This window comes from Phalacrocorax aristotelis, chromosome 12, assembly GCF_949628215.1.
Source record: "Phalacrocorax aristotelis chromosome 12, bGulAri2.1, whole genome shotgun sequence".
NCBI classification, from domain to species: domain Eukaryota; kingdom Metazoa; phylum Chordata; class Aves; order Suliformes; family Phalacrocoracidae; genus Phalacrocorax; species Phalacrocorax aristotelis.
In genome coordinates, this window is record NC_134287.1 from 7,206,690 (window position 1) to 7,230,101 (window position 23,412).

A 23,412-nucleotide genomic window follows, 5' to 3' on the forward strand; every position below is an offset into this window, starting at 1 on the left:
TGGATTTTGCTTGTGCTGCAGCTTAGCGAAGGGGGAAATGGTGCCTTGTTTTCTTGGTATGTTTGCAGAGAGACAGTGCATGGGGTCTTGTGTGTCCTTTTCAGATTAGTGTCTGTGTTGCATAAAAGAGTGAGCCAGAGGCAGCCTTTCTTCTGTGCAGGTGGGGTTTTTTCTCCTCTTGATGTCCATCCACAGCTGGGATGATGGGGTAGTGGTTAAAGGATGACTTCTAGGGGTGATCTCAGGACAAAAGTTTAAGGAACCAACTCTTCTTTTGCCGTTTCTGACATCTGCATACACTTCTGTCCTGAGAGATTTCTAGGTGTGGGGCCTGGCCCACCCCACATGTGATCTGTACCAATGCTTTGCCAGTCTTACCAGCCTTGTTTTTCCTAATGAGTGACCTAAATTTCTCCCTTTCTGTAGTGTAAGCTCATTACCCATTATCCCATTTACCATAGCAACGGAGAACAGATTATTCCTTTCCTCTTTGCAACAGCTTTTTATGTATTTGAAAACTTCCTCTCTCCCCTTCACATCCTTCACCAGTTAAGATTAAGCGACCCTGTTTCCTTCAGCCTTTTAGGTAGGCTGTTTTCCAGCCCTTGCTTTCCTCTGGCCTCTTTTCAATTGCTGTGTTTCCTTAGAAGGGCAGTGCCCAGACAGGGATGCAGTTATTCCAGCTGAAGTTTTATCAGCATTGGTGGACTATGAGATTTCTGTTATCTGTCAGGCTGTACTCCAGCATGTGTATCCCACTATTGTGTTTGCAACAGCACGATATTAACTCCTGTTCTTCTCCAGCCCTTGTCAGCACTGCTGTGGTGTCACTCTCAGCACTGCTGAGTGCTTTCCTGGCAGCAAGAGTGACAAAGAGCCCAGGTTCACAGAGAGAAATTGGGAAGCACTTGCTGACCTGGTCCTCTACCTGTTCCCTTCAGCGATGCTGAGTCCTGTTACTCGAGCCACCTCTGGCTGTGGGTATGAGAGGCAGCCTAGCATGGTGGGAGAGGCTAGCACATCTTTCCCTACACCCATTGACACAGACAGGGCATCGCTCAGGGAGAAATTATTTTTAATGTTAATATCCCTGTTGCGTTCAGCCTCTACAAAAACTACTGACTGGTCTGTACCAACCCGAAGGCTCGGCGCGAGCCTCCCTCGCACAGGCAGCCATGCGCAGAGAGGGTGGTTCGATGCAGCGTGGAGCGTCTCTCCCCAGCGAGGGTGGCTGCGCTCAGCGGTGAGCTGGGCTCCCTGCCCTGATCCTAGCAGGGCTTCCGGAGTGCCAGGCTGCGTTGATGGTCAGTGTGCGCAATGCGCTGTGTTCATGTCACTAGGCATGGCACAAACATGTGCTGGGGCCCTGAGCTGCGTGTGGTAACCCCCAAATAACATGTTCTCCTTATGGTGGAGACCATGTCTGTGCAGCACCCAGCGCTGAGGGGCTCCGGGCCTTGTTGGGATGGGGATGGTAAATGATGCTAAGGGCAGTTCTGGGTAGGGCCGCCCCTCCCTGCTCTGCCTACAGGGAGGCCGTGCCAGACACTTCTCCACCTTCCCTTTCTCCACCTCTTCCTGAGACCAGATGCTACCAGGGAGCAGCTGGGCAAGGGCCCTCAGACTCCAGCTAGCTGGTCCAGGCTGCCTGGGTGGTTCAGCCCTGCTGGGGGCATGTCCTTTCTTGCCTGGGGATGGGGCTCTGCACAAGTCCTGCAGGGAAGGGCGGCATGAGCGGGCGGGCAGGCGGGCAGGCAGTGAGCGAGTGCAGACCTGCTGCTGTTGAACATGAGCCTCGTGGCAGGAGACCCCCATGCTGCAGACCTGGAAGACACAAGTGCAGCCTGGTGCAGGTGGCCAGAGCTTGCCCTCCCTGACCTGCTGCTGCTCAAACCTGCAGCACCTTTCCTAGCCAGGCTTGGGGATATTGGTGCAGACATACATGTCTAGCTGTGAAAATACAAGTCAGGGTCTCAGTCTGTCACCGACATCCATTCCTGCCCCAAGGATGGTTGGAGTCTGCCACTGCAGCCCTTGACCCTGCTCCAGCCCCCAGCAACACATGTACCTGCATGGACTCCAAACCACATTGGCTGGCTTTGCTGCTTGAAACTTGAGTTTACACTACTAAAATTGAGCAACCTCCCATTTGCTGGGGACGGAGTATTGCACCAAGAGGCAGGTTCCTACCTCCAGTCTGCATGGGCCTCCAGCACTGTGCTCTGGCCGCACTGCTGCTCAGGTGATTAACGGAGCGAGATTGGAGCTCTCCTCTGGCGTCTTCTCACCCTCCGGCGATGGCCGCTGCTTGCGCCCACCTGCAGCAGCAAGGGTGCCTAGGGCTGGGTGCTGGGGGCCAAGGGTGCTCAGAGCAGGGGGTACATGGGGTCGGGCCAGGACCAGGCAGCTGGCTCTGCCTGAGCTAGCCCTAGGTGCAGTTTTGCCTGCTGCTGGGGTACTGCTGGGGAACTGGGCTGCCCCCCTGCTCCAGGCTGGGCCCATGCAGGGTGTCCCCAGGACAGGGCTGGGGAGTAACTGATTTGGGCAGTGGGGTGCTGGGGGAGAATTCTCCCCTGGGTACTCCCTCCCGGGTCAGTCACTCACTGAGGGATCTCAGCAGCCTTCTGCCCAGCGTCTCCTCAGAGCTGCTTGGTGATGAGCTGGTCCCAGCCTCTCTGTCTGGGGACTCTGCCTCCAGGACGGTGCCACAGCACTCACTGTCTGCAAAAGCCCAGCCTGGCTGCAGTGCCTCGAGGTACCACAGCCCTTGCTGCCCCCAGGGTCATGTGTCCCCCCAGCCAGACTCACTCTGCCGCTTGCTGTTCTCCTCGTTGTCAGCCAGCTCCTCCTGGATGAAGGGGATGCCCTCCATGCGCAGGAACACCGACTCGCTGGGACTGTGCAGCCCCTCAGAGCGGCTGCCTGTGGGGACACAGGGCAGGCATGGCGGCAGGGCGGGCAGGCACCGTGCCCTGGGGCAGGACACTGGGGGACGCCTGCCACAGCAGCAAGTTCCAGCGCCAGGGACCACCAAGGAGCACAAGCACATGGGGAACAGGAATTCACATACCTGCACACCCACACCTGTGTGCACATGCAGGTGCAGAACAGCATCCACGGGGGTGTGTGTGCAAATGCCCATGTGCCCTGGGCCACATGCAACTGCATCTCAGTGGTGGTGTCCCCATCATGCCAGTGGGTCCCAGCATGACACACCCCCCCAGGGGACACACAGAATTGGCCTGTGGAATGAACGCGTGCTGCTCGGCAACTCACACATGACGCTGTTCTTCTCATTCAGTAGGGTGGTGGGGTCTTCCTTGGGTGTCTGTGGGGTTCCCCGCGTGGTTGAGGCCTTGGTTGAATCCCTGTCAAAGGCCTCCATGTCGGGGGACTGGGGTGAACTGTCCATGCGGCTGGCCACCAGCGCGTTGTGGTACTGCTGCCGGGTGACCTGGCCACACAGACACACGTGCCCAGCTCAGTGGGCACTGAGCCCCACTGGGACCTCCTGGGGATTTGGTGGCACCAAACCCCTGGGCAACAGGAATGCCAGACCCCCCAGTGCCCGGTGGGCACTCACTGGGGCACGGTGGGGCAAGAGGGTGCCAGGGCAGGGGTGGCTGGGATGGGACAGTTACCACCAGCCCAGCCAGTACCTTGACAAACTGCACATCGCAGAGGATGTGCACGGAGTAGTCGGGTGTGTAGATGTTGTTGCTGCTGCTGTGGAGCTGCGTGGTGCTGCCCCCGTAGTCGTTGTGCTCCCGGTTGGGGGACTCAGAGCGGTTGAGCCCGCTGCACCGTGACGGTGACCTGTTCACTGCAGGAGGGGATGGCAGAGAGGCAAACGCTCTCACTTGTGGTGCCGCTTGTGTCCCTGGTGCCGGTGCAGGGCCAGGGTGGACCAGTCACCTCCAGCGGCTGTGCCCCACGCACACCGGGGCTGACAGGGGCCCTACGCGGACCTGTGGTGGGGTCCTCCTTGGTGCACACTGGCGGTGGAGGCTCTGCACCATGCTAGCTCCATGCAAACCAAAAGGACTGGGCAGGCAGGCATCTAACCCTGGCACTGGCAAAAGAGGTTAGGGCTGCTGCCTGCCACCTGTCATGCAAACTGACTGACAGCTCTCCTGCTAACGCAGGCCTTCTGCACAGCATTTGGCACAAATTCTCCTGGTTGCAGCTGGCAGCCCGTGGGGGTTTACTTAACCTGCCTCAAGGGCAGGCTCCTATCCACTCCAACTCCGACATAACAGGAGCAGAGGCTGCCTCAGCAAGCTGGCCCATCATTTATGTTGACTGATGGCCTCTGACATGCAACGTGATGGATTTTGTCTGGTCAGTGATTTATTAGGGAACAAAGGCACTTTGTTCCTTGCACAGGTGAAATCAACAACTTGTTGAGTTTTCTCTGCTACTGAAATGCCCTTCTGTTACCCAGATTACCAGAAAGCAAGAGCAGCAGGGCAACATGCATGCAGGGCTGTGGGTAACTATCATCAGAAGCAGCAAGTAGCAAGAAAACCCAAGCACTTGAGTGCAGGAAATTACAGAATCCACACACCAAAGAAAGCCCAAGCCCTTGTCCCCATCCCATTCCTCCTGGGATTTGCATCTTACTGGGGAGGCTGTGGCAGGGACAGGGCTGCTGTCCCCCATCTCCAACCAGCCAACCCATGCTCCAACCAGCGAGGGGCTGCCTGACATGCAGGGTGAGGGGGGGCTTGGTGCACTGTGCACAGGGAGTGGGAAAGAGCCTGGCACATGTGGAATTCCCTGCCCAAAGCCATGCCCCATTACCTGGAGAGCCAGCCAGGGAGTCCCCTCTGCTGAAGGCGAAGGTACGGGACCCTGAGACAGGCACTGCAGAGAGAGGGAGGTGGAAGGAAGGAGGGGACAGGTGAAAGTGAGGGATGGAGGTGAGGTGGGGGGAAAGACCAAGAGGAAGAATGAGAAAAAAGACTCATGTGCCAGCAGTGCTGGGCTGGGCTCCCACCACTGCTGCTAGCCTTCCCTTCCCAACCCTTTTACACCCTCCTGCTTTTAGTCCGGGGAGGCTCTCGCCAGCCCTGGGGACAGCTGCTTCCTGTGGGAACAGCAAGAAGCCAGGACCCTGCATCCAGGGCTGCCTGACTCATCGCCACAGAGAGGGCGAATCACATGCCATTCGCTTTCCGTGTTTTATTGCCATAGGTTAGAGCAGCAGCGACAATTTCAAGGGCAGACGTTTCCCCACCCTGTGCCTCGCTGCCTGTGGGGAGCTGCCCTGCTGCCCACCACAGCATCGTTTCTGGGCCATGCCGCAGGGGTGCAGGCCTCCATGGGGGAGCATGGAGAGACTAACACACAGTGCGAGCAATGCACTCAACACCTCCCAGCCCCTCATCTTTGCTCTTACTGCTGGCAGTGCCCACCTTGAAAGCAGCAAGAGATGCACGCCCACTGGCTTCCAGCCCTATCCTCCAGCCATAGCCACTCTTCCCCAGCTTCCAGCCCTCCTGCCCGTGGCACGCTGCCCTCCCTCCAGCCACTGTGCCTGCACCATGGCTGCAACACCCTAGGAACTGTCTACTGCCTACGTGATTAATGTTTTTAAATTGCTCCAAAGGTAAAAAGCCCACGAAATTTGCCCTGCAGCCCTCTCCTTCTGATCTCCCTGCTCTTCCCCCAGTAACATTCTGTTCCTCGTCCTCCCTTGGATCAAAACCTGCAAATAAAAGTCCAAGCAAAGGCACCAGCATGAAGCGCTGCCCAGAACAACCTTGTCCAGACGGGAGCAAAGGACGGGTTGATAACCACTAGCACTCGCTCCCTGCTCTCACTGCCTGACCCTCCTGCAGTGGGGCTGGCCATGCTGGGTCTCTGCTGCCGCACCCCTGCCCCAGCTGCCAATGCCAAAGATTGCCTGGTGATAAAAAAGTTGCATAACAATGGTTAATTACTAACAAATTGTTAAATGCTCAAGGGTTAACGTCTGAATTCTCTGCTGTGACATGCTAGTCACACTCATTTCTGCTGGGCTTTGCTTCAAGGAGGAAGGACAAGGGGAACACCCTGTGACCTCTGCCTCCACCCTGCCTCCTTGCTGGCCAGGGGTGTGACGCTGCACGTCCTGCAGCAGGCAGGGGTGGCTGGATAGCAGAAAACATCTCATGACACAGCGTCACGTGCGAGCACAGGGAGCAAAGGAGCCCTTAGCAGGCTCCTGCCATGGCCCACACCTTGCCTGCCCCATTGCCCATGGGCAGCATTTACTACCTGAGCCCTGATGGGGCCCTGGGGACAGTCACCGAGGACCTGGGGGCATCAGGCCATGCAGCAACATCCTGAGGGGAAATCATCCACTTCATTGATTTCCTCTGTCCAAACCGAGTGCATTGCGGACGCACAGGGGAGCAGGAATGCGCACTGAGGGGTTAATCCAGCAGTCCACGAGCCAGCCTTTCGAATGGAAGCAAAGCAAGCAGCAAAAATACGTGAACCCTAGAGCTGCATGCAGATTGGGACCCATGGGAGTGAGAGTCATCTGCCCCAAGGGACTCCCCATTCTCTCAGCGACATCCCTCCCTACACGTCCCTAAAGGTTGAACTGAGTGGGTTCTTGTTTTGATTAGGCACCCAGCACATCCTCGGCTTACCATTAGCACTGCCAACCTGACTGCAACATCTGGGGTTTGGGATGAGGGATGTGCTGGACTGGGGGTGGGCAGCACCTCTGCCTGCTCCCAAGCCACCAGGGACTAAACATTTGCAGGGGTGATCAGCAAAGAAGTGGGGGGCCTCACAGTCTCCCCTAGTCAGAGCTCCCTCAACTCCTGCAAGCAGGGGATCTGCTCATTAACCCACCAGCTCTGCAGGCAGGGAATTTACTGGGGCTGGGGCACCTACTTTTAACTCAGCTGATTTCCCCCCCACCCCCCAAGTACGAATGGCTCACAGGTAAATTGACCCATCTCTGCAATTCCCGAACTGTCCCCATTCCCCCGGCTTAGGACCCATGTTAAGCTCATGCTCCAAGCCTCAGGAATGCAAACGGGTCCAGAGATGTTACACTCAGACCTAGATGCACCATGCCAGAAGTCACAGGGTTTACTGCTCCCATCTGTGTGGGCATGCTGCCACCCATGGGTAGAGCCCCTTGCAGCACCAGCCGTGCTGGGATCCACCTGCAGGAATCCAGCACATGGCTGAAACCTCAGAGGCACCTCAACGAGACCTCAAAGTCCTTCTGCTGAGACTTTGCTGCATCAGCCCCTCAGCATGTTGTTTCTCCACTGAGCTGTTTAAAAGGGGGTGACCTCGGGGCAGAACCCAAGCTACTCTTTGTGGGGTGCAAATCCATCCCTCCTCCAGCCAGCCGGTGCTGCAGAGGAGGGGTTTTAGAGGCCCAGCCTGTCCGAAAATACTTACATAGGAAGGAGGATCCAGCCAGGCTGCCCACTTTCCGCACATCATTATCTGAAATGACAGTTAGAGGTGTATGAATCACAGAGGATTCTGCCCCGTGCCCTGCAGCGGAGCCGCCCCACCGCACAGCCAGCCCATTCTCCTGGCCACCAGCTGGTTTAGCCCCTGTGGAGGGCTAGAGGAAGCCCACAGAGCCCTTACCAGAGGAGACAACAGCCATGATGGCAGGGACGCCATAGTAGGTGAACGCCCCGTTCTCAAACCGCAGTCCTTCCTTGCCAACCTCTACCTCCACTTTCCCCTGGAAGTAGAAGGAAAACCAGGTGCTCCTGGCCACCAACCCACCCAGTGCTGCAGGGACCCCCACCACCCCATACAAAAAGACAGGCATCTCCCCTGGCAGGAGCAGCCCAGCCCAAGGCAGCAAGGAGAGATGGGCCACCCCGTGCCACCCTCTGCTCGCCTCTGCCCCTGGCACCTGCAGGATCAGCACGAAGTAGTCGACAGGGCGGTTGCGCTGGTAGAGATAATGCTCTGCTGCCTTCTTGTTCTTTCGGTCATACTTGAGCTCTTGGATGATGTTGGGGTGTTTCAGGAGCCGCAGCAGGATCTTCTCGGAGAGGTAGGGGGACTTGAAAGGCTCCACTTCTAGAGGGGAGGCAACGCGCACTTGCTCAGTGGGGCTGGGACTGCCGGGAACCCCGCATCCTCTGAGCTGCATAGCCTTAGCCTCAGCACCCTGCTGCACAGAGGGGAGCCACGTGCAGACCCATGATGGGGAAGCAGCAGGATGCCCTGGCTGGGGGTCCAGTCAGGTGGAAACTGCTTGCTGCAGGGGAGCCCAACCCAGGAACAGCTCAGGGACACCCTGTGGGGCTGACACTACTGCAGGGAGACGCAGGGCTTGCATAAAGGCAAGGGTACCTGTTGCCATGAACCGATGCGTAGCCAGGAGGAGCTGCGGGGAGATCTTCACCTTCATCTCGCTGTCCGAGAGCCTGAAGATGGAGAAGTCCTGGGGCTTGCGTCCCCGGTGGGGCACCCGCTCCTTCTTCCGACTGTCTGCTGCGGGGCAGAGAGCAGAGTGGTCGCCCTTCTGCAGCAGCCACAAAGCCACTGCAGCTGCAGGGCCCCATACCACATGCACACATATGGAGAGCAGCACGTCTTGCTGCATGCTATGGGGGGGCTGCTGTGGAGCAGCAGCTAGAGTAGCTGGGCACACAAAACCTGCCACGCATCACAGCCTTGGGAGCAGCTCCCTGGGGAGGGAGGAGGGTGGTGAAACGCTCTTCTTTCTCAGGAACAAGTCCTGGATTGCCCTGGCTGTATGCATCACCCAGAGTCGGAAAGGAGCTTGGGAACCACCCATGGGCACTTCATGCCCAACACATGTGTCCCTGGGTCAGGCTCTGCTCAGCCACCAGCTGCTGATGCTGGTCCTTCTCTGCCTTGAGCTTTCAAGACTCCCTGACATCTGAGCAGCATCTATCATTCTTGTCTTTCCCACCATGACTGTTAATTGCTCTGGGGAAGAACCACAATTTGCTCTGGCCTGTTTCCTACCCACATGTCTGTTTGTCTGTGCGGGCTCCCACCCTGGGTCCTGCAACTGCAGTAGCTGCTCTGGGACACTAACTGTACAGATCCGTCTCATCCAGGATCTCGGACTTGATGATCTCCTCAATGACATCCTCCAGGGTGACAATACCCATCACCTCGTAGAACGGGTCTCCTTCCCCTTCATTGTTCACCCGCTGCACGATGGCCAGGTGGGACTTTCCTGTGGGGGAAGAGCAGAGCAGCAGTGAGACCCTCGCCCCTGGTGAGAGGGGTCCCCAGCACGGCAGGGTTGGCAGGCAGACAGGGCTCAGTGGGAGGCACAAAGCAAAGCCAAACCTCAGAACCAGCCACTGTCGCACAAACCCATCCTAACCACGCTAACCCAAGGAGAAGGGCTGGACACACAGCCCAGCCTAACAGGGCTGCTAGTCTCCAGGCTGCTTTCTAGGTGTCACAGGACTCTGCCTGGCTCTTTTCCGGGGAAGCTTGCTTTCTTTACCATCTGCTGTGAGTCACTCCATTTAGCTCTTTGACAGCCTCCTGTGCAGGACTGAAGTGTACGTTATACCAGCTGCTTCTTGCTTACCCTCAGCTTCATTGGCACAAGACAACTCTAACGGAGGAATGAGACAGTGTCCTGCAACACAGAAATGTGTGTGTGTCCTTGGGCTCTACTGGCTCCCCTCATCCTCTCATTCTGTTGTTAATTATCTTTCCTATCAAATTGCCAGGAACAGCTCCTCCACATCTTCCTATCCATCACTGTCTGGACCGATCCTAAAGCTTTTCTTAAAACACAGGCAAAGCCTCCAGCTCCTCGAAACAGCAGCTGGTTTTAATGCAGAAATGCGTATGTTTGTTTGCAGCTTTCAGCCCAGCTCCAGCGGAATTCTTGGGTGAACCATCTGGATGCAGAAGCTAAACACTTTTCAAGCTGTCAGCCTGCACCTGAACATCTCCAAACCCTGCCCCTGACAGCACCTCCTCTCTGTTACCTTAAACAAGCAGACTGGGACCAGGACCTTCTTTCAGCCACAATGGCAGTGACTCCAGCTCAGAAATCACAGTGTTTCTCAATCACAGTCTCAGCTTCCTCACTTGCCCCAGGAAGCTGGCAGTTCTGCTGACACATTCTCAGGCTTCTTCCTTTTGGCATACTCGAAACAACGCTATTTGCTTTTGCATGACCAGCTCACTGTAAACTGTTTTGACTTGTTCAACTTCTCCCTTCCTTTATTGTCTGCTCTTATTTACGCTCCTGCTCAGCAGCTTGACCAGAATCCAACTTCCAAGTCACAAACAACTTCTGGGTTTCTAGCTCTGATGTATTCTTGGACCTGCCAATGAACAGCACTGGTTTTCTTACTGGCCCTGGTGCTCCTATGCTGCTCAGCAGCACACCCAGGTTCTGAACCTCTAGTTCTGCTTAAAACATTAAAAATGTCCTTCATTGGCACCACAGCGAATGACTTTCCCTCCCTCTGTTTGCTCTGTTTCCTTGGTCTCCCTTTACAATGCCTGCACAAACCCAGCGTGTACTGTGAGCACTGCAGGGACCTCCAAGAAAGCAGCAAACACCTTATTTTCCCCAGAGGTTCAGAGCTGAGGTCCTTGAATAGCAATGGTCACCCAAAAGAGGGGCAGGTCCCTTCTGCTGTGCCGCTGCCTCTGCATCTGCTTCTCCCATAAAGCCTCCCCAACAAATTTGCCTGCCGCTCTGGGTGAGGGGATGTGAACAGTATTTATGCATACAAATGCAATACGGGTGGGCTCCTGCCTGCTGCACAGCTCCCTCCTCCCCTCCTCCTGGCTCATCCCTACAGAGGGACAGGGACAAGCGCATCCAGGGCAGCCCAGCAGTCCCACCAAACATGTCTTGCTGGGGACCATGCGACCATCAAATAACCTTGACATGGATCTGAGATGAGCAAATTATATTTCTCAGCCAAAGATCAGCACTATGCATTTCTCACAGCAGAGCTTGGGCATTTTCCACAGTATAAATTCCCTACTCCTCATACCAGGCTTTTATTGCAAGATTTCAGAGAGCAGCTCACTGCCTCCCACGCCTACAGAATTAGAAACGAGAACATAACATCGCAGCAAGTAGCACCAAGATGCACTTTAAAAACCCAAATCCATAGCCTCAGGGCACTGAAAATTCAGCATGTTCTTTGGACTAGGCTATTTCACTCCTTTCATACACAGGTTTGTGCATCTTGTCCATTCGGTGGGTAATAAAGCAACACAACTTGAGACTTAAAAAGAAAAAATCAGCAGAGTTGGCCACAAGACAGCAGCAACAGCTACGTTTCATCTTAGCAAAGTCCAATTTTTGAAAATGTCTCCTTTGCCAAACCTCGTTCCCAAACACTGGGGCCATCTGGTCTCCAACAAGTCCTCAGGTGAGCGAGGAGAGGGGAGAAGTTATTTCTTTTGGCTGAAAACTTGTTGTTAATGGCATTTACATGCAACCCTAAACCACCAAGCCCTTACGAAAAGCTTAGGTGCTACTTAAAGGCAGTCAGAGTAATGGAGGCAACTCTTTTTTTGGCCAAACACCTACATCAAGGCTGTAATTTACCTTAGAGCAGCCTCAAAGAAATGTGATTCCAGCTCCATGTTCACAGAGCGGCAAATGAGATTATTTAGATATAACCCAGTACCGTTAGCCTGGGAGGAGGCTCACAATTTCACTGCACTGGAGGCAGAGCCAGGAGGGCTGTTAGACTGCTCAAGAGTTCTTTATTTTCACAGAAAATAAACACTTGTAGCCATGCTATAAACCCCCAGCTTTAGATTTCCAGGCTAACACCCACATTACAGATGGAGCAAGTACCCAGCGACGGAAAATTGTTGCAATGCTCCCGGCCCACACTGAGTGAGCTGATCTTAGCCCTTGCCCAGCCGGCTGGTACCTGTTTCACAAAAACACCCCAAAACCCGCTCCCACCCCTCGTAGAGCTCCTGTAAATGACTGCTGCTCCCAGCTAGCCCCTGCTGGGAAAGGGCTGACTTGCCCTGATCTCCCACCCGAGGGACATAAGATTGTTTACAAAGTGCTGTCCCCCAACCTGGCTGGGCCCTGTGCCTCCTCCCATCATGTTTTTAACCGACCATATAAATTTGGCAGCAGGGGTGCTGGTGGCTTGCAGGTGCCCTGGCTGTGGCTTGCTCCCTTGTGAGCTGGGGATGCTGCCAAGCTCAGCTGTAGCCCACTGCCCGGCCCTGGGAGCTGCTATGCTTGCACAGAGAAAAAGCAGTGGCTTTTGGAGCATGTATGAGGGTAGAAGTGGGGCAATTTCATGAGGTGGTAGCAACATCCAAGGGAGGGTGGCACAGGGACAGACCTGGGGATGTCAGAGGGATTCCATTCTCTTCTGTAGCCTGTTATCCTGCAGGTCTGCCTCAGTTGGGGTACAACAGAGGGAGATAAATCATTTAAACACAATCCCAAACTTGATCTAAACCAGCTTTAAGATCTGCAAAACCAATTCCAAAAAATGTGCTATTGTAACTGATGCTTGATAGCTCAAATGAAATTAATTATAAGGGCAAGCTGCTTCCCCACTAGCAAGCTGTCACATGTAATTTTACAGGGCTATCACTGATGCAGGAAAGCACAGTGAAACACTTGAGAATCAAAGCTTTGGTCTGGCAAATGCTAGAACAAATGGGCAATTAACTTTACTTGTGTGAATAGCTTCACTGGCCTCCGCAGGACTGCTCTTGCACAGGAAGTCTATAGGTGATTAAGTGTCTGCTCAGCATGGGATACAACTGTACTAAATTCTTTATGAGCTACATGAAATCTGCTTTTTTCTAACAACAGCTTCAGTGGAAAGTTAATGCCTCAAAATGCTAAATTACAGAGCTAATATAAACAACCGAAAGCTTCCGGATGGAGCAAGCATCTGAACAGATATCTAAAGCTTTTATGCCCATTTTTAGAAGCCTTGTTTCTCATAGGTAACTAAATGACCTTGGGCTCATAGAGCCACCTCAGAGTCCTCCCCAGTGGGAGAACAGAGTCTGAACACACAGAAATGTCTTTACTTGTGGGAAAGAAAGTGCTGTTGGCTGCAAATATAGCCCAGACTACTTCCTTATCAGTTTTTTTATGTAGGTGCTCTGCCAGAGGAACGTTAAAGATGCTTTAGCCTTGTCTCTCTTTCCATGGGATGAGCATTCTGAGCATGAAATTTATTTTAATGGATTTTATGGTAAGATCTCAAGCTGTTACTAGGAGACCAAAGGTACAGGCACAAGCCATGAACCACTTACAGCTACAAAATGGAAGGAAAAAAAAAAAAAAAGAGTAATTGGTAAATAAGGTTGATTTGTGAAACAACCGTGATGTAGCTGAAATCTGTTTTCTGTGTGCTTTTCATCAGAGCTCTTCTCTGGGCCAGGGACTGCCGGCATCTCTGTGCCCCCTTGCAGACCTGATCTGAAGTAAGTGGGGACCGATTTGAACTTCTTGAAATGGAAACGTGTGTGAGTGTGCTCTTGTGTTATCACAGCTCTGCACTGAGGGTGCAACCACATGCCTGAGGAGTTGCACCTAGAGACAATGCATATCTACACCTAAATGGGGGAAATAACCAGGAGGGCTGCGGGGCACCCAGTTCTATGGGGAATCAGAGCTATGCGAAGGCAAAACTGTAAATCCTAATCTAATCCAGACCTTCCTCACAGATGAGAACTTCACCTGCTTACACGTGTCTCTAGCAGAATACAAAAGCCTTTCTCATGCTCTGCTTTGGTGCTTTCCCTAATCCTAAGGAAAACTGGGGAAAAAATTGATTATTTGGAATAGCTGATGTATTACCACTGAACAAACAGGAGGGTAAGGGGGAAGACAGTCCTATCTGCTGTACAACAGGGTTCTGACATCCTGGGTATGACCCTGCTTGCCCACAAACGGTAGGCCCCCTTGCATGATACCTGGAGCCTAAGGAAACCCACGAGGATGCCGAGGCTTTCTGAAGCTAAAAACTTCTAAAAAGCCAATGCAAAACTTCTAATTGGTGTCTGTAGCATAGGCCACTCTATTCCTTCCCACAGCTCAGTCTGAAGGTGCCTTTGACAGCTCCCACAAGGGAGGTGGCCAGCCAGGTACCCTCTCGCTTTGCTGAGCACCTCCCTGAAGCAGGCCTGCTCCCGGGCTTGCTGAGGGGATTTAAAGCAGCCCAAGGTTCACACAGTAAGATTTTGCACAGTTTTGGAGGGCAAAGCAAAGTATTTTTCAGGCAGAGTTGCAGCATGAGTCACTGAAACCATCGTTTGTGTATCAGCACCTCACCCACTCTCAGCCTGCCAACTGCCCTTCAGGGCACAAGTATGGAGAGCTCCTGGGTAACGACAGGCTCTTTAACCCATGCAACTGGCTAAGGAGGTCGTTGCTTCAGCCCATCAAGGTGCCCAAGATAGTGGCTATCACACTTGCAAAATCTCTTGAAGGCTGACTTAAATTTCAAGCCCTGTTCTTGCTATGGCTGCAGGCTCAGGACAGTAAGAAAAACAGCTGGAACAGTACTGACCCCAGTTCCTGGCAAGTGTAAGCACCTCTTCCAGCTACATTCAATTTGTAGAAGTCTAATAGAGGCTGTAGAGTATTTCGAAAAGCAAAGACAGACCCTAGGGCAGAGCTGTCCTCCTCAGGACAGGCTGTTTTCCTTGCTAAGCCAGGAAGTTTGGTTTTGGAGAATTTACTTTTAGTAACTCTTAAAAGATGCCAAACCACAGAAGGCTAATTTGAGTTGCACCTCAGTCTCTGCCTTGCTGCAGGAAAACTAACAGACAAGCAAATTTCTACTGTTCTTCTAACAGAGGAAAATTACTTGTTGAAAAGTACCGCTGCTGTATATAGACTTCTCCGGGAAATTAGTCAACAAAATCCATAAATTACTTGAGGAATAGGATAAGACAATGACTTCTGAAAGGCACTACAGAGCAAGAAGGCAGACCTTGCAGAAGAGCTTCCCATGAGGAGTTATATCACAGGACAGAAGCTGCAACGTGCATTGCTTCAGCTATCTTATAGGCATGGAGAAGAAACAGACTGCATCACCCACAGAATTTCACACTGAATGAATGCATAAACCTTGCCTCCTAGCTCCATATTCCCAAGGTGAATCTTATCCTACTGGGACCTCATTTGCCCCTCTACATTGCTTTAGCTTGCTAAATATGATGCAGTTATTTCTTTGGTGTATTAGGTGTTTCCTCCTGGGAGCCTGGAATAAAGCGAGGTACTCTGAGATGTGCCAATACAAATTGCCAAGAAATTCCCTCCAAATTTTTTCACTCCTTTGGCAGTTTCAGATTCTTTCAGGCTGCAGGTGACAAAGTTACTCTACTGGTATGTATCTTCTTATTTCTAGAGAAGAGGGGACACATTTTGTGTAGTGTCTTCCACTTAGCACTTCTAGGTAAATGCTACACAACTATGCAAGCCTTCTAGGGTCCAGACCTTATTATTTCTGAGTTTACTCCACTGAGTTTTGATGAGAAGATAAAGTCAAAACCATCTTCCAGCAGAACTACTTCCTTCAGCTGGACCTGTCTCACACAGCTGTAATGCTGTTCTTCAATAGTTTTAGCAGCTGCCCTCCTCTTTCGGGCTGTGGCACGAAGTCCAAGCTATCCTCTCACAGGCCAGCCCCTCCCTATGCAGCTGTTTGCAGCTTTCATTGGGTTTCTCCTAGTTTCCATTAGTGCTCCCAATTTGACCACCTTTCTCCAGGTACTGGTGCCAAAAGAGACATCAAATAATGCCAGCAGTGGGTTTGCGAAGAGCAGATGTGAAGGGTTTGACGCGTTTTGTTGTGATGGGGCGGGGTTTTGTCAAGCAGGAGCTCACAGCTGCTCTTGGGTGCTGTAACCACTCCGGGCCATTAGCTCCATAGACGCTACTGAAGTGTGTGCTACTATTTTCATAGAGTTGAAATGTTTTTGGCAAGTTGATGCTACAGAAGCGCCCTTCCCAGGGTCCGTGGAAGGGTAATCCCATCTACCCAGGGTCCTGCTAGGGGAGAGGGGATTCGTGACTCATGTCTGGATGAAATTTAAGGCAAAAATCAATGTATCTTAATGGAACTGAGCTCAAACAAGGTTAGGAGTGAGCATACCAAGAAACCAGTGAAGGAAAATTTCCCTTCAAACCCTGCTATACAAGGCCAGAGAGGAAAAAAAGCTGATAATCTTCATAGCTAGGATAGCACAAGGAGAGAAAATAAATGCTTCAGGTAAACAAGGGTAATACAGTGTGATATCAGTGAGTAGGAGAAAAGACAGAAATGGGAGAGTGCTGCTGGAGGTGTGAGCAAGAGTCCCAAAATGCTGTATTTAATCATCCTCTGACATTTTCAGTAAAAATGAACAAATGTTTGTGTACTATGGCAAGGAGCTCTGGTGGTGAAATCGTTGCTTGTCATTTTTATTGCATAATGTATATTATGGGTATAGTGGATGTGGCAGAACATTAATCACTAGTGAAACAGATCAGAAGTGTACATTGCTATCCAGGAAAGCAAGCTATAAAATGTGATGGGTATCTTGTATAAACACTGTAATAACTGAAAGAAATAAAGGATTAAAAAATCTGGTTGAGTTGTTCATGGCAGAAGGAAAAGAAAGCTAGCAAGGTCACCCTAGAGGTTTGTCAAGGCCCTAAGGACCTGGAGGTGGTTATCAATGACCATCCTTACTGGAGACTTTAATTTCCTAGAAAAAGCCAGGGCCTTATCAGTGGGAGTATTTGCTGTCCTGCAGGCACCTTGGATGTGTGAAGTGATGAATGCCTTCATTAAGCACTTGCTGAACCAACAAGCAATCAGGCTACTCTCTAATTAGTGGAGGTGTCACAGAAGACCTAGCCACGGAAAGCAACCTTGATTAGATCAAACAAGGTACTTCACCATAATTCAAATGGACACAGAAAAGGAGACAGTGATGAAGATTCTTAATTACAAATGGGAAATCTTTATTTTAGAAAATAAAGTAAGGCAGCTGGGAGCAAACGTCTATCACAGTGCATGAGCTGGCACAGGAACCTGTATTTGGAACTGGGAACAGAGTTTAGGAGGGGTTCAAGGCTGGGATGGGGGTATAGATAGTTTGCTATCTACGAAGACTGGGGGTGACCAAATGCCTACAAATAGGGGAAATACAAATTGGAAGAGAACAGCAACACCTGAGGAACATTTCAGGGGAGAGCTAGAACTGCTAAACACCACACTGAGTTAGATATTAAGACCAAAAGTTAGGCTTTTCAGCCATGTAATTTAGAAAATGCAAGGAGAAATTAGGTGGGAACAGAAATAAGTTTTAGGGAGAGGTCTATGCAAGGACTGTATGAAAACACCCCAGAAGGCCATGATGGCAAACAGATGCAAGGGAGGAAGAGCCTGAAGCAAAATGCTAAGAGTCTAATGGAGTAAAGCTGAAGAAGGATGGATAATCTTCAAGATGAGGACTAGCATGTGGAAGTGTAGCAAGGCAGGTAGCAAGGCTTGTTAAGGCACCTGTCAGCTCAGGGAGCGACACACAGAGAACATCTCTGTTTAAGCAGGGCAGAGAGGACGGCAAGCAAAGGACAGTGAGCTAGCCAACCGCAAGTCCATCTCTATAGATGTATTGATCCATAGGATATCAGGCTGCAGAACAAATCTGAAGGGGGAAGTAGCTGAATACATCAAAGTAAAACAGATAAAGTGCAGGGGGACTGTGCCAAAGTCATCTGACATCCTTGGTAATACCAAACTCTCTAGACAAGAGAGAGGTAGCAGAGACCTCAGGTGAACTTCAGTAATGTGATATCATGCAGGAAGCCACAGTTACGAAGGAACTGTAAAGCACATAAAGAATTAGTGAGAGACAACTGGTTATGTTAGAAGAGGCGTGGGGTGGGGGGCAACTACTGCAGCTCATCAGGGTTGAACCTGGAGAGCAATCTTAATGCTTTTGCTAACAGTCTCAGTATAAAAACCAGGAATTTGCTGATTTGCACCATTGGGAGTCTCCAGTCGTGCTGGTGGGCAGAGAGGGTAGGTGTTGTACGCCACACATAACTCCTCTCCCTCTGATCCTGGGAGGTGATGGGGCCACAGTATGCTGCCTGCATGTATCTGATGATCCCTTTCCTGGCACACAAGAAACATCCTATCCTCCCCATCTCCTGACCATGGAGATGACTCACAGGAGGGCTTTCTCTGTATCTGGGATGGGTCAGGTTGGCCTTTCTCACATGATCAGCTCTGCTTACGGCAGAGTGGCTCCAGGCAGCCCAGGAGCGGAGTGCTGACCTCCCACATTACATAATGCAGGATGTCATCGCTGCAGCTATTTCTTAAAGACTCACTCACCACAGTATGACGTACCGAGTACCAGGCAGCAAAACATAATTCCCGGTAGGGGGAAAAAAAGCTGCGTGTATTCTCAAGGTATCGTTAATGAAATACAGCTCTCAGCATCTCTGGGGCTGCCAGCAGCTGCTGCATTATGAATGCTGTCACAGCTGCAAAAAAAGTAACGCTCTTTCTAAGGGTTTAGGCTTTTCTTCTTCCTTTAAACCACTTGTACAAAAAACACTTTCTAGACCTGCTTCTCACTCCTAAGCTGAAAATGCGAGAGCTAAGAAACAAGACGCAATCTCCTGCCATAAAATCCTCCGCACAGAACAGAGTAGCAAACGAGGCCTTGCCTGGGCAGGGGTGCAAGGCAGGCACTGGGCCCCTGCTGGCAGGCTCCCGCAGAGACATCAGCCCTGTGGGACAGGCTCACCCGCTGAGCCAGCAACCTCTGAGGCTGAAGACTCTTACAGCCTCCATAACATCACAGGCATGACCAGCATTGCAGGCTCTCAATCCACCCAGGGGCTGTTCCACCCGGTGGCACCAGTGTCACCGCCACACCAGCGCATGCAGGGCCCAGCTCCCCCCAGCGTTCCCCGGTACCTGCCGGGTCCTGCCAGGAGGCCATGCAGGGTGGGCCGTGGGGGCTGCCGCCCTAGGAATCATTAGGGGTGTGGAGGGGGCACAGGGGGATCCCTGGGGGTGGCAGCCCGGCGGCCTCACCCTTCTTGAACTCCTCAAGTAGCGTGTCGAGTCGCGTGTCGTTGAAGACGCAGTGGAGCGGGCGGCGGTAGAAGCGGGTGACGGTCTGCAGGGGGGTGCAGTCATCGGGGTCAACGAAGGCCAGGTCCTTGACAAAAAGCAGGTCAACAATGTTGTCGCGTCGGTCGCCCTCATAGACAGGGATGCGCGTGTAGCCGGAGCGGAGGATCTCGGAGACGGTGGCGAAGTCCAGAACAGCATCAGCACGGAGCATGAAGCAGTCGGCCAGCGGCGTCAGCACATCCTCCACCACCTTGGTGCGCAGCTCCAGGGCTCCCTGCACCATGGCCAGCTCCTCTCGCACCAGGTCACCGTGGGGGCCGGCGGCGCGCAGCGTCTCCAGCAGCCGTTCCCTCGTAGAGAAGACGCTGAGCTCCTGCCGCAGCGCCCAGTCCAGCAGCCGGCTGAGCGGGTAGCAGAGGGGGAAGGCGGCCAGCATCAGCAGCCGGGTAAGGCAGAGGGTGCGGGAGGCGATGGCCAGCCCGTGGCGGGAGCAGACGGAGTAGGGCAGCACCTCGCCGCCCAGGAAGACGGCGGCGGCGCACAGCAGCACCGGCAGCCAGGGCGCTCCCCGGGGCCCGCCGGCCGCCGCCGCCCCGCCGCCGGGCAGCGAGGCGCAGAGCCAGCCGGCCAGCGCCGCGTTGGCCCCCGCCTGCCCCAGCAGCAGCGTGCAGAGCAGGTAGGTACCGCCGCCGCCCCGCACCGCCTGCACCCGCCGCGCCTGCTCCCGCTCGGCGGCCGAGCCGCTGTTGCGCAGGACGCGGAGCTCCAGCGGGTCCAGCGAGAGCAGCGAGAGGCGCAGCCCGCTGAACAGCGCCGACAGCCCCAGCAGCAGCAGCGCGCCCAGCGCCCGCAGCCAGCCCGCCTCGGGCAGCGGCAGCAGCCAGGCGCCCAGCGCCGGGGCCGCGGGCCGCACCCGCAGCAAGAAGCCGCCCGCCGCTCCGTGGTGCGCCCAGGCCCGCCCGTCCCAGGCGCACAGCGAGAAGAGCCGCCCGCCCGGCGGTGCCGCCGCCGCCTCGCCCTTCCGCGGCTCCCGCACCCGCACCTCGGCCAGCGCCGAGCCCGCCGCACCGCCCGAGCGCAGCGGCCCCACCACCTCTACGTCCGAGGCCCAGGCGCTGCGCTCCCGGCACCGCTCCGCCGGGCCCCGCACCGCCTTGCCCCCCGCCGCCGGAGCCGCCTCCTCGATGAAAACCAGCCGCGGTTCCCGCTCCCCCGCCGGTCCGCGGCTCGCGTTGCCCTCGGGCGGCGGCTGGAAGTAGAGGCGCAGGAGGAAGCGGCTCCCCTCCGCCGCCTGCACCGCACCGCCCTCCAGGGACACCCGGCCCGGCGCCGTGTCCTCGGGCCGCAGCCCCAGCAGCCAGGCGGCCCCGGCCGGCGGCCGCGGCGACAGCGAGAAGAAGAGCAGCAGCACGGCCCCCCGGCTCCGGCCCCAGCCGCCGCCGCCGCGCCCCGGGCCCGCCGCCGCCATGCCGCTGCACCGGCACCGCAGCGCCTGCCCGCCGCACCGGGACTGCGGCGGGGAGCCGGCGCGGCGCGGCGCCACACGTGGGCCGGGGGGGGGCGGGCAGCCGCCGCGCCACGTGCGACGGGGAACCGGCCGGCGGCGCCCCGGAGGAGCGCGACCTACCCCCCCCCCCCCCCACGCGGGGAACGGAGGGGGCGGTTCACGTTCCACCCCCGCACGGCCCACGCGGGAGTATCCCCACGCAGGCGGCACCGCACGCTCCCCCCACATCTAGTGCGAGGCTGGCGGGTCTGCTCCGGACGCGCACCCCCGGGGGTGCGGGGCCGCCCCCATCTCGGCAGCTGGAGAGGGCTGGGGGCCCCGAGCAGCGAGCCCTACCCCGCTCCCGCTTTCACCCCGGGGGCGCTGCGAGGGCCGGCTGCTGGCGGGGGCTGCGTCTCCCCCTGCACTCTGCAGTCGAGATTTGCTGAAAGGCCTTTTTACCAGCAGTCTCTAGAGGGTTTACAGCCAGCCTCCCTCAGTTATCTGCCGAGGCCCAGCTCCTTAGCTTTTCGGTTCAAATTCCTCTCCCTTCTTCCCCTGGGAGTGCTTTTTAAATTTTTTATTTAATGGGGGAATAGCCATCAGTTTGCAGTCTTGCTAGGAAACAAATGCACCATGCTGTAACTAACATTTATTCTTGTGTCTAGACCTGATGGAGAATGTGATACGCAAATGGGGTTTATCAGCTTCATAAGTATCTGCTGAAGAAGGCACTTTGGGACTGTTGAAACACTTGGGTTTTCCCTGGACCAATGTCCAGGACAGCCTGGAAGCAAAGGCTGAGGAACTGGAAGACAGTCCGTTGCTTACAGCTATAACGAGCTCATTAATGGCAAAGCAGGAAGCTAGTCAGAAAATGTCATGGAGGAAAAGGATGGCCTTCAAAATTTCTTATTATTTACTCATTATAGCACCCAAGAAAATGGGCCACTTCCTGTGTCAGTATGTCAGCAGGCAGATAGGCTTGAAAAGCTGCCAGGGAGATCTGTGCTCCTTGCTGCTTTAGGAGAGACTCTTCCCCCTCTCTGGGAGAGGCAGCTAAATTTTTTCCGAATTTGATTAATTCCCTGGGATTTCACAGCAGCCGTATGCTGCTTCACAAGCTTTTGCAGATTTTCCCATTCTAACTTTCCCTAGCTCATTGGGGAAATACTGTCTGGTGCTCTACCTGGGTGTGATTTATGGAGGAGGCAACTGGTAACTTCCTTTTCCAGACCTTACTCCAACTTGTACCACCTCAGGAACATATCTTACAAACTCTCCTAAGCATTAGCTGGAGTGACTAGGGAGAAGCTCAGCCTGCTCCTGCCTTTCTGTCTGCAGGTGGTGGGCACAAGCACGTGGACACCTTATATAGGACCCTGTGGGAACTGCTGACCGAGACCATCCCGAATTTTTGAAAGTGCAGGCTGTCATCAGCCCTGAATTTCTCACGGATTTCTTGATGCTGAGAATATGGTAAAGACGATCCGGTTTTGTGCATCCCTGCCATAGCATTTTGGATCACTGTTTGGAGGCTAGGTACCTGTGGTAGTAATTGTCTTTGTTAACTTGCAGATTAGATTCCTGAAAGATATTCTAGTGAGGAGTTTCTTAGTATAGGACCTGAAGGCTGTGAATTACTGGCTTGCTTTTTAGTTATGTGCTTGGAAAATATTGTTCTCCGTAGTACCCTTGACACCAGAAATCCTTGGACAGCAGTTTGGAAACTGGTTCGGGCTAGTACAATTAAAAAAAAACCAACAACAACAACAACAAAAAAAAACCACCAAAAATAGCCCAAACCAACAACAAACCAAACCATGGCACTGCAGGAGGAGGAACCACAAGGTGGCAATCTCTCTCCGTGCTTCTACTGGCAAAATAAACCTCGGGGAAAAAAAAAATCTGGGACAGTAACTGTGTAAAGTTGCAGAGATGTTTGGTCATGTCTCGTTTCTTCCAGAGTCGTGGCAATGTTCGCTTCGATGCTGGGTTTTCTCTTCTGAATGCTTTTCCCTTTAGGGTGAAACTCTCAGGCTTGAAGTGGTGGCCCTGGCAACTGCTCTTTGCTGGCTTTTCCATCCTTTGCCCCAAAATGGGCACCAGATGTTGCTTGTTAGATTGCTAACTACCAGTGCTGCTTGCGTGCATGCTGGCAGAGCTACTGTGTGCTTGGAGAGGAAGTTTCCTCCTTCACTGGAGGCACTGTCTGGTTCAGAGTATTGCTAACCTCATGTTGTATTAATGTACAATTGCATCAGGATCCTGCTTCATGCACTGAGATACCTCAACAGGAGTAAAATAACCTGGATGCTAGGACTAGGCAGTGACCTGTAGGTTGAGTGTGGCGTATGGTCTCGAGGGGACTGCAAAGCCTTAGTGACAATAGCTCCATTCCCAAAGAGATGTGGCCAGAGAGTGTAAAGACACAGAAGAGAAATAATGCTCCGTTTGGGGTGGAGTTGCCCTGGTCCTGCAGTATCAAACACCATCTGTTGCAATGAGCTCCATCTCGATCAGGACATAGTTGTGTTCTTGCCAGATGTTAGCTTACATGTGCTACATGTAAAAGTAAACTGGTGCGAAAGCTGTGGTCTGATGTGCTTTCAGTAGGATTTGCCCTGCGTAAGTGACGACGTGCTAGCCAGCCTCTCGCTGAGAGGATGCACTCCAGAAGTTGCAGGTGTGTGGCTGGAGCGTGTTCAATGAGTCAAGATAGGAAATATCTTCCAAAGCTCCAAATAAGACAAAACAAACTGAGCTTTAGCACATGCTCAATTGATTGAGTCTTTGGCAAAGTATGACATGAATTTGCAAGGCTCTCACTGA

The 23,412-nt window shown here is 53.5% G+C and overlaps 1 protein-coding gene across 1 annotated transcript; it reads right to left on the reverse strand.

The window, feature by feature from the left end:
• Positions 1-1,059: 1,059 nt before the first annotated feature.
• CNNM1 (cyclin and CBS domain divalent metal cation transport mediator 1) lies at positions 1,060-21,019 on the reverse strand. The gene is made up of 13 exons (XM_075108174.1): positions 19,053-21,019; positions 9,050-9,193; positions 8,335-8,475; positions 7,889-8,058; positions 7,612-7,711; positions 7,414-7,461; positions 4,804-4,866; positions 3,660-3,823; positions 3,277-3,454; positions 2,809-2,922; positions 2,605-2,721; positions 2,191-2,318; positions 1,060-1,824 (listed from the first exon to the last, which is right to left on the reverse strand). Exons 1-12 carry the CDS (start codon positions 20,827-20,829, stop codon positions 2,239-2,241), a joined length of 3,096 nt encoding a protein of 1,031 aa, XP_074964275.1. The 5' UTR covers positions 20,830-21,019; the 3' UTR covers positions 1,060-1,824; positions 2,191-2,238.
• Positions 21,020-23,412: the final 2,393 nt, after the last annotated feature.